This window comes from Cavia porcellus, unplaced genomic scaffold (genome assembly GCF_034190915.1).
Source record: "Cavia porcellus strain 051 isolate PalLab524CR breed Dunkin Hartley unplaced genomic scaffold, mCavPor4.1 scaffold_3, whole genome shotgun sequence".
Taxonomy (NCBI): Eukaryota; Metazoa; Chordata; class Mammalia; order Rodentia; family Caviidae; genus Cavia; species Cavia porcellus.
The window spans coordinates 71,353,534-71,367,009 of NW_026947486.1; the positions used below are offsets into that span (position 1 = coordinate 71,353,534).

General features: G+C 33.9%; 1 protein-coding gene across 11 annotated transcripts in view; it reads left to right on the forward strand.

Moving 5' to 3' along the window:
- Positions 1–13,476, forward strand: part of Pak3 (p21 (RAC1) activated kinase 3) — a 327,193-nt gene that overhangs the window by 259,016 nt on the left and 54,701 nt on the right. For 9 of the 11 annotated variants that reach the window (XM_063246284.1, XM_063246283.1, XM_063246288.1 and 6 more), the window contains 4 exons: positions 1,111–1,211; positions 5,429–5,473; positions 6,629–6,782; positions 8,644–8,681. In XM_063246284.1, coding sequence (XP_063102354.1) covers positions 1,111–1,211; positions 5,429–5,473; positions 6,629–6,782; positions 8,644–8,681 — 338 coding nt within the window. The remainder of the gene's footprint in view (positions 1–1,110; positions 1,212–5,428; positions 5,474–6,628; positions 6,783–8,643; positions 8,682–13,476) is intronic. The other 2 variants (XM_063246280.1, XM_063246281.1) reach the window with 1 other exon arrangement.

Sequence of the window (13,476 nt, forward strand, 5' to 3'; positions counted from 1 at the left end):
AACTATTTCCAAATGTATTAATTTCATTATAGCTCCTAACTTGATTTCCTTGCTCATTGTATCTTTAATAGCTTTTGACTTATTAACTAGCAATATGTGTCATAATTATGTCATTGTTAAAAACCAACTACTTTAAAAAGGTAGTAATTTCAAAATGTCTAATACAAAAGGATGTAAAGATTGCTATAAACTTAGAGTAAACCAAAAAACTGCTTTGAGATATCTAAAGACTAATAAAATTAATTCAGTAAAAAGCACCAATCTGTGGTTTTTACCAGCAATGTACTAGGCAGGAAGTTAATACAAATGGTTTTAAACTAAACAAAGTTGTGTAACACCGCGGATTTATAATACTATCTTTTTTAACAAGAAGACCAAAATATGCTTCATGTCATAAACATGTAAATTAAGAAATTTGCAACTTCTTTGTATTTTTCATTATTGGATATTAAACCCAGGGCCTTTGCACTGAGCTGCATCCCCAGCCTTTTAATTTTTTTTTTTTTTTTTGAGACAGGATTTCACTAAGTAAAACACACTGGCCTTGAACTCACTTATGTAGCCCAGGCTGGCCTCGAACTCATGGTGATCCTCCTGCCTCAGCCTCCTGTGAGTGCTGGGATTACAGGAGTGCCCAACTACAAAATTCTAACTTCCTGATGTTCATTCAGAGTTGGCATGGAAAAATTTCTAATGCTTTTTTGAGGTGCTTTCCTTGCCTACTCTCTAATACCAAGCCTTAGCTTGATGTGAGTGTGAGAAAGAGAACAGGAAAGAAAAGTGTTTGCCTCAGCAAAGGCAGTTAAACACAATGTACTCTGAAACTTGTTGATGGTATCATTATATTGGTAAAGGACATAATTCAGTCTGATAAATGGTTTTGTTTGAATTGTATTTTGTAAATTTTTACATAATTTGGACATAATCATTTTCATCAAACTCAACCATTCCTTCAAATAAAATGGGATTTTTCTGGAGTTAGAAATTGCTAAAATTTTATTGGAATCAATTTTCTTTCAACTTTATAATGGTTTTGATGAACCTACTTGTACAACTTATGAAAGGAAAAATTAAACCTCAAATAAATGCGTGTTAACATTTTGCCTTTAGCAAATAAGAAGAAAGAGAAAGAACGCCCAGAGATCTCTCTTCCTTCAGACTTTGAGCATACGATTCATGTGGGGTTTGATGCAGTCACCGGGGAATTCACTGTAAGTAAGCTCCTTGTTTCATTTTGTAAGCCATAAAAATATCATTTGTGAAAATAGATTTCAAGCAAGAATGACCATGTCCCAAAATATAGACTCATTTTTTTGATGATTGGATGCAATATTTTGATGATCACAAGCAAAATGCCTAGACGTCTCATCATAGATGGAAACAGAAGGTGGCAAAAACATTGACAAAATTATTTTATCCATTTTAACAAAAAATTCTGATCACTGTATACTCTTCAACTTCTGAAAATTTTAATTCACCCTGGCACAGCAAATGTAGTTCTGGTAAGGAGACCCTACTCGAACCTGTTCCTTATTCTGAGAAGTAAATTGGAGAGTCATCTACTCAAATTGGCCAGTGAAGACAATCTATTTGAATAATTCAGGCTTTACAATTGGACCTGAATTACTCAGATCAACTACACTAATCAAAAAATCTGTGCAGAATTGGTCTGACCTTCCACGTGACTCCAAAAACACAGATTTTATTTTTAGGATTATTAATAGGTGTATGTAGACATCCAAAACAAGTCCCATGTTTCTGGAAGAAATACTGATGGATAAATCATGTGTTCTTTAGTGCTTACTTTGTGAGCACTATATATATATGTGTGTGTGTGTGTGTGTGTGTGTGTGTGTGTGTGTGTGTGTGTGTCAAGGCATTCTTTGAATATTTGTAGTGCTTAAATAACACAAGACCTCAGGTGTATGATGTCGTTTTATACTTTTCTTTTAAATGGGCACTTTCTCTTTTATATAGGAAAGGAAAAACGTGGTGCTAGAAATATGTCCCTAGGAAGCTCAACTATTTATTCTATGCTATTACGGAACTCAGTTAAAATGTATATTCTGAGCTAGTGAATAATTTTAAATAAATTCAGAAAAAAAATCTTTGATAAGACCATCAACATCAATTCCTGGCTTATTAAACCGAAAAAAAAATATAGATATCAAATACATTTACTGCCTCCAAACAAGATGGTTAGTGAACTGACTGTGTCATATGATTAAGTGGAAAAAAGAAGGGATAAATCAGTTTGACTTGGAGAAATAAACCACATAGCTGAATTGACAGCCAAATTATCTTTTGTTTAATACTGGAAGTAAGCAATAAGAATAAAATACAAACAAAGTAAACATCCGGCCCTTTTAAAGTTGTGTGAGCAGATTATTTCTGCATTCTCAGTAGCAAGCAGAAGAGAATGTAAGAATCAATGCACTGTAAAATTAAGATAGTATTTAATGAATTCCATCATCAGAATTGGAGACATTATACAAATGCCCTTGAGTTTCTGCACCACCTTGTTATACAGAATATTCTCTTAGCTCCATTTAGAAACTGTAATCTTGCTGTCAACATTGCCACTATCATGCCCACCAGATAAAAAGTGATTTTTATAATGTGAAAATCTGTATTTGTTTAAATATTGCAAAGAAAGAGATTTGTGAATATTATTCTGCAACTTGAAACAGGAAAACCCTTTAAATTTTATAGAAGTTTTATCGATTACTTTTTATCTTTTTATTTTTAAAAATTTTGTTACCAGTTTTGACATTTTTCTCCCCTGTGCTCCTCTTTTATTGAAATGTTTCATGATTTATTGTCATTCCACATTTTAATTTCTCTTTCTTTTCTTCCTTTTGGTTTCTGATGTAAAAATCTTCTCTGGTTATACCATGTGACATTCGGCTTCTTTTTCAATTTTTTATTCTTTCCACATTTTCCAACTTACTTGGCACCTTATGATTCATTCTATCTTTGGCTCTTTTTTTGTTCTTCCTGGGTACTGAATGGAAATGAGGGAAAGTGAGTCATCATTATCTTGCTGACTGCAACACCAGCCATTTCACTTTGTTGTTTATTAGAACTCAGTGAATCGATCAGAGACGAATGGAGTAAGATATGTGATTGGCAGTCTTTCCAGTTATGAAAAATACGATTTGATACAGTCCAACCAAGCCAAACAAGCCTCATCCTCAACATGAAGTAAAATAACTGTTTAGAATAAGTCCATTGATACAAATTTAAGATATATAGATAGATGGATAGATAGGTAAAGCTAAATTTAGAAATCTGAAGTGCTTTAAATATCTTCTTGGTCTTCTGTAACTATTTGTCAATACATTATTTTTAAAGATGCCAAATTCTACGTTTTTTACTCTCTTAACCTGTGATTTACATTTATTATGCTATTATGTTTAACTTTTAAAATACCAAATGAAAATAAGCTTTTTAAAAATCACTTTATTTGTAGGAAATTGAATTGAGTTCGAATTGCTATAGTATCATTAAATTGTGTGTTGGGATGATACTAAATTTAATTATTGTGATTGTTGAAGTTCAATTTTGATCAATTTTTTGAATTGTCTTAGCCAGTTTTAATTTTGGGAACTTGTTTGGTATGTTGTTTGGTGATTTCTCTATGGCTAAGTGGCCCATATAACCTTGTATACTTGGTCATACACTGGATCTTAAAGTTCAAATTACATTGGGAGCTGAGATTTTCAGTGAAAAATTATTACAAGTCTTTATCCTTTATATTGCCATTTTTGTCCCAAATACTTTAGAACTCCCCTTTCCAGACCTCTAGACCTGTGACGGTCGCTTCAAGTCATTCAGAGGGAAAAATGGTATGAGTGATATTAATTATCATTTCTTAGGATATAATAAATGCTTGGCCTGTTATATTATGCTGCCATTCTCCTGGCTACCCTGGATAATCCCCAGCTTGATGTACAAATATTTGTTATCCTATTCATGGTCAGGCAATAATATGTACTCCTGCTTCTTAAACTCCCAGGTTTCTATTAGCTGTTTAAGTTTGGGGATTTGTGTGTCAATCTGGAGTCATGAGGTGGCTTTCTGATTATTTGCCTTTGTGGCCTATGTTGAAATAGGAGTGTCAGTTTTCTTTGGTAAGCTGGTTTGTCTCAACTTAGAAAAACATTATGCAGTGCAGACATATGGTAAGTATACTTGTCTGGAGGATCTTCTGCAATTGACAGCATTTTTTTGCTGCTGTCTCGTAATATGGCCCAACTAAAAGTTTATGTATCATAAAAATTTCGAAGTGCCATTTGGATATATAATAACTTCAGATATTTTAGTGATTATGGTAATGATGATGCCAGTGAAGTCTGCTTTGGTGATTATGTGCAATGCATACCTGGGTTTGTGACACTTAATAACTCCTTTGGCCAGTAGAGTATTAACCAAATGCTATTAATTGCACCTAGAATCAGAAATAGGATCATGCATGGGCTCCTGAGTTCCAATCTTTGGCTTAAGGCTTTAGCATCAAACTGCGTGATGAATGCATGTAAAAGTATCCTTTCACTGTGCTTGGAGCAACCACAAATACCAGGAACTAAGGAACGATATCCCAAATCAAATTAGCTGGGTCAAAACGTGTTTCTGTAGCATTTAAGATATCTTTATTTAGACCAAATTTTTACCTTACATTTGACTTTATTTTGTGATAAGTGAGATTCTGGTACTGTAGCCTTAAAATGGAAATGATTCATACATGTTTTGAAATAAAATGATTTCCCTTTCCTTGGTCTAAATGTATAAGAAACTTCAACCTAGAGTCTGGCTGTGTAAGGACATCCGTTTTCTAGCTTTCTCTAAGCCAGCCATGACTTTAGCTCCAAAATGCAGAAGAATTACATCAATGAGAACAAAAATTCAACATTGTGTGTAGCTGTCCTTCGAGTTTTAGCTCCATATCCTCTTCTAATATGAAACTGAAATTTGTTAAACAGAATTGGGAACCGAAATTTGTAAGTTCATCACATGGCCATTGGCTACCTGTAATCAGCCAGTTATAAAAACAACTTACAAATTATTGTCAAAGCTTTTCATGATGCCATCCTTCTTCCCTCCAAATTCATGTTTCTGCTTTTAGTGATTTCTCCAATCATTTAATGGTAATTCTTGCTATTTCCTATTTATGGAGGAACCATCTGGCCAAAAGTCGAATTACACATCTAAACTTTGGAACATTGTCATTTTCTCTGTTCTCTTAAATCTGTTGTCCTATGGATCGTCCAATCCCTGACTTAATTAATACCTCCCTATTTTCATAACCGCCCCACTTTAAAAGGGATTCCCCCCATTCAGACCCATTGGTTTCATCTCCTCCCACCTTCTAAGTTGTCCCACATTCTGTTTTAACTTTCTTTTCTTTCTTTATTTACGTCCATTACAGCCAGATCTCTATGGCTCACAGATGTGCCCAGGGAAGCTCCCAGAGGTGCGTCACAGGCCCAAAAGAAGCTTGCATCAAAGTGCTTCTTTGAGATGTCATAGCACTGCAGCAGCAGGTTCATGTGTGTGCAGTAGAGTTGTTGCTTGGCTTATCTCACTTTTTTGTTGTCATTCCCAAACTCTGGAGGCCCACGTCACACATTGTTTTGCCGAGACTTCATAGGAGAAAGCCACATAAATTGTATCTGGAATAGTGTGTCTGCCTCTCTCTCCAAGTCGTTCTTGGAGGTTGGATAATTTTGAAATGGGGACATCTGTAGGTTGAACTTGAAGGAAAGAATGTTGAATATGCAATACAAAACTAACCTCTCTGTTTAATTTTTGCAATTCTCCTTGGTTAGATTGACAAATATTCCTTCCTCTCTGCTCTAAATGCTTCAAATTATTGCAAATTTTCACAAGGCTTTGGCATGGTTCTCATGTCCCCAGGTTCTACATGACCAGTAAATGAAGTGGGGAGGAAGGGAGGAAGGAGCAGAGGAGGGCATGCCCTGGAGAAAGCTGCAGTGGAAATCCCCAAAGCAGCATTAATGTTAGTATTTAGTATCTCAGTGGTTATTGCTCCTCCACAATTCTATTTTTGGATCCTCCCAATTTGGTTTTATATTAAAGCCTCTAGATCCAAAATTTACGTTTTGTAATCACAAGGTATAAACTGGCCAAGGGTGAGGCTTTCCTTTGATTCTAAAATATATTCTGATTACATCATACCCAGAAACAGCTTGTTATTCCAGTCATAGAAAACCCATTGATCTGCACAATACTATACTGTGCACAAATTTAGAGAAGTCTTGCTATGTCTGCCCTGAGTCACCAGAAAAAACAAAGCTAAGCTGTTAACATCATTTCATGGATGAGCAGAGTCAATATGGAGGTGATTTTCATGCGCTTTTTTTTCAATCACAGTCATACTCCCACCCACCCTTTTTAAGTTGGATCCTAGTTTTACCTATGTGTTTTAATTAGAGAAGAGAATGATTGCATTATTAAGTTACTAACGTTAAGTCTAGAATGTAACTTCAGTTTCCCAAGTGTAATCCTACAGGTAGCATGGGCTTCTTGGTGAAGAACTTTACTGGAACATGAATGTGCTGCTGCCTAATGTTCTGAGCTGCCTTTCTTTCCCTTTGGTTGTCCACAGGGAATTCCCGAACAATGGGCACGATTACTCCAAACCTCCAACATAACAAAACTGGAACAGAAGAAGAATCCACAAGCTGTTTTAGATGTTCTCAAATTCTATGATTCCAAAGAAACCGTCAACAACCAGAAATACATGAGCTTTACATCAGGAGGTAAGAGACATTTTAGAGTGTTGAAAATTAAAGAATTGGAAGGAAGGAAAAGGAAAAACAAAAGAGAATAGAATTCAAAATAAAAACAAAGCTTCTGTATATACAGGGTTTGGAGGGCAGAAGGGAGGGGATGGGATTGGAGGAAAAAGTAGAATCAAGATATATCATGTATACATACAAATTCCCTATGATGAATGTGATCATTACGTGTTCCTAAAATGTACCAATAAGATTAATTTTTCAAAAGAAAACTAAAGAATTAACTCTAGTCTCAGAGCCTCATGATTAAAATAAAATGTCTGTTAAACATTTGAAGTCAGGTCTAGTATCTTCTTCAAATGGGCTCAGTATAACTAAACCAAAAGTTGAATTAGAACTTGAGGTTGATCACAAGGTATATATATATTCATTGGATGATTTTAGAGCCCAAATATGGAAATTATTCAGTAAATCCATAAGGGTTATCTTGAATCAGAAATTGCAGCTGTTTGATCTCTTCACTGACGTAAAGACCTCAGTCAGTTAGGATCAGGAAATAAGAAGTAGATGAATCAACCCAGGTCTCTTGAAATCCGTCCCATAGGTCCATTGATTTGTAGCATGATGATGTGAAACAGATTTTGTGATTGTCAGGTTATTTTCATCATTTCCCAAAATAAGACTGAAGAAAAGAAACCATGGCTTGTTATTTACAGTGATTGAAATAGCCATGTTGCTGCCAAATCATGACTTCATTTGTCCAGTGTTTAGATCTAGCCTTGTTTAGGACTGTGAAATTTAAATTTGTGCTATGAGCAACCAAACCATATTCTAAATAATACTTTTTCACTTTGAAAACTATGATCTAGGTTGTTTCTCTAGCACAGTGTCCTTCATATCTAAAGAGAGAAAGCAATGTTATCATCAGCACCTCCAACTTTATAAAGAGCTCCTACTGATTGGCATCATATTTTATGAATGGTCAGCTGGAAGTCTGTTTGAGAATGTTGCAAATACACACTTGGAAGGAGAGGTGTGTCTGATTTGGACATACCAAATAATAGAGCTCAACACTGAAGCTATATGACAATTTGCATGCAAAATGGGACTTTTTGATTTGTTATTAGCTGTTGCCCCATGTTGAAAACCTAAAAAGAAAACCATCAAGGCAAACTCTTTATGCTAGTCTTCCATGTGGAATAAAATGTTTAAGAGATCCTGTTGACATATAAAACAATGTTTAATGTGAGGAAATGAGGAGCTGTACTTCAAATTACAATCATAGGTGACCAGAACCAAAAATGCTTTCAAGGAATCATTTCAGCAGAACCATTGATAACCTTCAGTTTCCCTGCTGTTTAACACTATTATTTTTATGTTGTTTGTTTAACTTATAAGGATCAACCCATGCCAACTATGTTAAAACTCAACAGTGTCTGAGCTATTGCACTACACTGACCTGAATGAAGCTCATCATATTGAATGCTCTAGAGTATTCAGAGATTTTTTTTTTTATCGGAGAAAAAAATGCTATAATACAGATGTATAGACGGATAAGAGTCAGGAGTAGGTCATCTTCACATTCCTCTACACAGATGAGTTTTGCTTCATTAAGGTTTGCACAGTGACTTGGTCAGAACATGATGAGAATGGAATGGTGTAAGCTGTTTTAAGGAAAAAATAATTGTAATTTGTCATATTTATTTAATGCTAAATTGGAGAATTTATTATTGGATCAAGACATGCAGTGCTTTGTTTTTTTTTTTTTTAATTTTTCTGAGTTTTATGGGGCGTTCTTTTTTGTTATTGTTACTTGTTAGACTGCCTCTAAATGAGACAGTCCTCGTGAAACAAAGGTGACCTCTTTATTCTCACTTTTCAGATAAAAGTGCACATGGATATATAGCAGCACATCCTTCAGTAAGTGAAATCAAAAACTTTCTCATGATTAAAGTGTCCTACCATCCAACAATATGATTGTCTTTTTCCTGTTTTTAGATAAAAATCTTTTCAAACCAGTTGCAAAGGTGTAATTTAGATTAAAAAAAATTTACCTGTTTTAAGGGTACGATGTCTTTTAGTAAATTTATATACTTACGCTACCCTCATCATAATCAAGTTTTAGAGCATGTCCATCACCCCAGCAAAATCGCTCTTGACTGCTCAGAGTTAATCCCTCCCCCGTGCTTCTCTATCCCCTGGGCAAGGGCTAATCTGGTTTTTGCCTTTAAAGACTTGCCTTTCTGTACATTTCATGTAAATAATATATTATATGACCTTCTGGTGTGGCTTTTTTACTTAGCATAGTCCTTTGAGAATTCAACCAAGTTGTTATGTCCATCAATAGATTGCTTTTCTTATTCCTGAGTAGTGAACCGTGGTATAATTGTACCATTGATTGTTTTAACTATTCATTCATTGAAGATTCTCGAGACTATGTCTAGTTTTAGGCTATTATTAATAATGCTACCATGAAAATTCTTGTTCATTTGTCTTTATCTGGACAGACGTTTTTATTTTTATTACATGCACAATTTCAAAAATAATCATATTAATAGGCACTTCTTTTTATTGAACACAGAAGGTATATGTCCAAAATAAGCCAGTATTATTTTTATATTCACTTAATCTCCACTGCAATTCAATTAAGTAAGACTTACCATTGTCCTCATTTTATACATGAGGAAACTGAGATTTAGAGAGATGAACTTACTGTTCTAATTTGGTGTCATTTGTTTGAACAAACTAAATACAATGAGGGAAATGAGCTTTGCCCAAAATCACATGCTTTTTATCAGAAAACAAACTGGAAAATGTGTAAACTAGTCATTGGAAATACTCTGGTGTCTGAAAGAATACCTACATACATTAGACAGAAAACTTGCTCAGATTTCCTTTTCCATGGATTTTCATTTTGATATCCTGATAAAAATTATTTCCTGTTTCATTTGCTTCTTTGGTGGTATAATAATTGGAATTAGTGAAAGTCTGCTAAGCATTTTTTCAGGGACATGGATGGCCAAGCCAACTTTTTTCTTCTCATATATGATGAATACTAACCTGCTTGACATCATCTTGGCCGGCTAGTATGATAACAGTAGATTATTGGTGATAAAATGAAAAGGCTCTGAGATGACATGGCACTTTTTAAAAAGATAAAAAGTAGAATTAGCATCCATTCAGCTGTTCTACTTGTGGGTATATATATAGATTTGTTATCATGGTGTTGGAGAGCTATTACATACATGTTCATAACAGCACTATTTACAATAACCAAAAAGTAGAAGCAACTCAATGGATGAAGGAATAAATTAGATGTTGTATATACAAATAATAGAATATTATTTGATATTAAAAAGAAAATTCTAACACATAATAATATATGTGTCATATAAATGCTGCCATTTTAGCTAGATCTTAAAAACTAAATGAGATTTGTATCTGTGAAGATGGCAAAAGGCATTTTAAGCAATAGAAAATGTTTGAGAAAGGGGAGATTGATGAGGAGACCATGGAAAAAGGCATGAGGTTTTAAATGAAGACTGCTATTAAAAAAAAAAAATCATAGGGATTAAGTCCCAAGCTTTAAGTTGGGACCAAATCATAGAGCCTTAAATGCTATTCTAAGGAATCTGATCTTTCCAGTATGCAGGGTAAAGTCTTTGAATTGTTTTGAATCAAGACAGTTAGCTAATTAAAGCTTATGCTATAGGAATCAAACAGCAAATCCTCAGAATGAGGTAGGAACAGATAGGTTAGATGAAGGAAGACTTAATTGGGGAAATATGACATGTATCCAGGCCAGAGATAATGAGGGCCAGAGGTGAGATAGAGGCAATTGGAATAAAAACTAGGTTCAAATTCTAGAAATGTTTATATCATTGACTATCTGCTAGAAGAAAGCATGGGCTCAAAAGTGATTGTAGGTTTAAAGCAGATAAAAAAAGATATGGATATTATCTTTCAGAAGAAGCAGGTTTCCATTGGAAATTGTGTTTCCTACTGGACAGTTTGAATTTGAAGCTAGGTTGGACTTCCGAATACAGATAATTGATTAAACAATTTGACTAAAGCTATGTTCTTATTAATTGAATTAACTCATTTGGACCCTTCAGTTAAGATCATGTCTTAACTCACTCACTTGGGAAGGAAAACTGTGACTTGTGCTTTTATTATGGTTTTAAAGGGAGATTGTAGTTGACACTGTGCATGACTTTTTATGTTAAAAACTAGGTCTACTGGGACAGTTACCTGATCTGATTAAAATGGACTGATAGATTAGAATAGGAAATATAGTAAAGAATATGTTAAGAAATAGTGAAGTTTTTCAGATGGATCTTATCTAATTAAGCATCAACACTCCATATATGCATCAAACATTAAAAAACTCCTGTATTCCACTTCCTATTTTTGTTGTAAGTTTCTGAGGTGATTTTTGAATTTGAAATCATTCAGTTAAGTGAAGATTTAGTTTATAATTAAATCTGATTTCTGAAGCAGTTCTTGAAGTCCTCTTTCACAAGTGTCTTTACAAGATATTGTCAAAAATCTGGTGAATGTTGCTGTCATGTATCATCCAATGGAAGGAACAGCTTATAAAAGCATCACAGTATTGCCCTCATCCATCTTTATCACTGGCTGTGACACAGTGCGATTTTTGACTCTTCAAATTTTAAAATGATCATTAAAGGTAAACACTTTGAATAAATTCAGGACATTGAGGCAGCTATGCCAGTGCAGCTAAAAGATACCTACAAGTCTTCAAGAACTACTTCAGAAAGTGGCAAGAATGTTGTAGTAAGTGTGTTGGAGCTAGAGGGAGTATTTTGAGGCAACTGCACAGTAGTGTGTCTTTCACTGTAATACATATTTTAAAATTAAACTTTCAGAGCTTGGCATGGGGGTGCATGCCTGCAATTTCAGCACTTAGGCTGAGAAGGAAGGGTTGTTGCAAGTTTAAGAAAGGCCTGGGCTAAAAAGTGAGCTCAAGGCCAGCCCAAATTGCAAAGTTAGACCCTGTCCCAAAAAGATAAAAGAAAAGAAAATTAAACTTTCGCAATATTTTTCAATCAGAATGCATGTAGGTGGCCTAAATAAGAAAACTGATCTCTAGTAGATACTTAAAGTTCAACATATAGATGACTTAACAGCTGTATCAGAGAAATCAAATACTCTTTTATTTATTGATTAATAAATTCTACATATTGTTACTTTTCACAATAGATAAATCTAGCCAGTTCCTCTCAAATATGTAAGTACACCTTACTACTCTATTGTAGGTATTTACATGATTATACAAAATCCATATTAGATTTTTAACCACAGACTGAATTCAGTCAATATAGTAATTTTGTTTATATGCTTACAACTGCTTCAGGAGCTTTGTTTAAAAAGAATGAAAATTATTGATAGTATTGTCTTGGACAGTACAACCAATGGCATGAGCAAAAAATAAATACACAAAACCAATAATAATACCACTGCCTTATAACAGCACTGTGCAATGGAAACATAATATATATATATATATATATATATATATATATATATATATATAACTAAATTTTCTAGAAGACACATTAAAAAACAAAAATAAATGTGACAAATTAGTTTTAATGATGAACTTTTAACTCAGTACGTTGAAATTATTATCACCTCAATATATCAATATAAAAAGAATTAATAAAATATTTTACAATCTGTTCCTATCAGATATACAATGGCAAAGATGATTTTTACATTTATAATACATCTCAATTCCGACTAGCTGCATTTTAAGTGTTCAGTAGCTATATGTGGTTAGTGACCATCACATTGGATACTACAGACTAATACCACAGTTGGTGGTTATGAAACCTAAACATGCATCAGTATCACCTGTAAAGTTTGTTATACCATAGATCACTATACTCTACTTTCAGAATTTCTGATTCACAGTTTTAATTGGAACCTGCGAATTTGCAGTTCTAAGTCTCTTGATGGTGCTAACCTGGGAACGACCCATTGAGAACTATGACCATATTTCTTTCAAAATCCAACATTGGAACAATTGTACCCCATGCATTAATGTGAATGATCAAGAATAAATCCTAGGTACCATGCTGGTTGTCAGTTTGGTGGTGCTATTGCAGTTTACAAATAATAGCAAATTATTATTAACTTGTGGGTTAATATGGAGTAATTATTTATGCAGATAGATATTCCTTAGATCTTCGTGCCTGTTACTATTTGAGTGCTTCTTTCCAAGAGACTAAACAGAGAAGAAAATTTATTGACTCGCTTGTTCTTAGTGAGTATTTACAGAGCTGTATTGATACCATATCCATATGCATGCTCTAACCTTTAGACAGAAAGTAACCTTTTCCAAATTGACAAATTGTCAGTGAGCAAATTGACAATGCACTCAGTACAGATTCAAAGATTTAACGGCAATTTATTTTAACGCATTCATTGATTTCAATAACATTGAACTTTGAAATATTATGTGAATAAATATTTCAGTGGTTTTTTAACTCAATGTAAAATATAAATAATTGTTTAATTTTTATTGTCCTTTCAGTTATGACATGAATTTATTTCTGAATGCAAACAGATCCTGTCCACCAAATTAGAGATGGTTCTGCTCATTTGTAAAAGATGTTGTTCCCTCCTATCCCTACGTGCATAAAAGTTTCATTTTGTAGAAAAACAGTGAGGGATAAATATCTGATCTTTA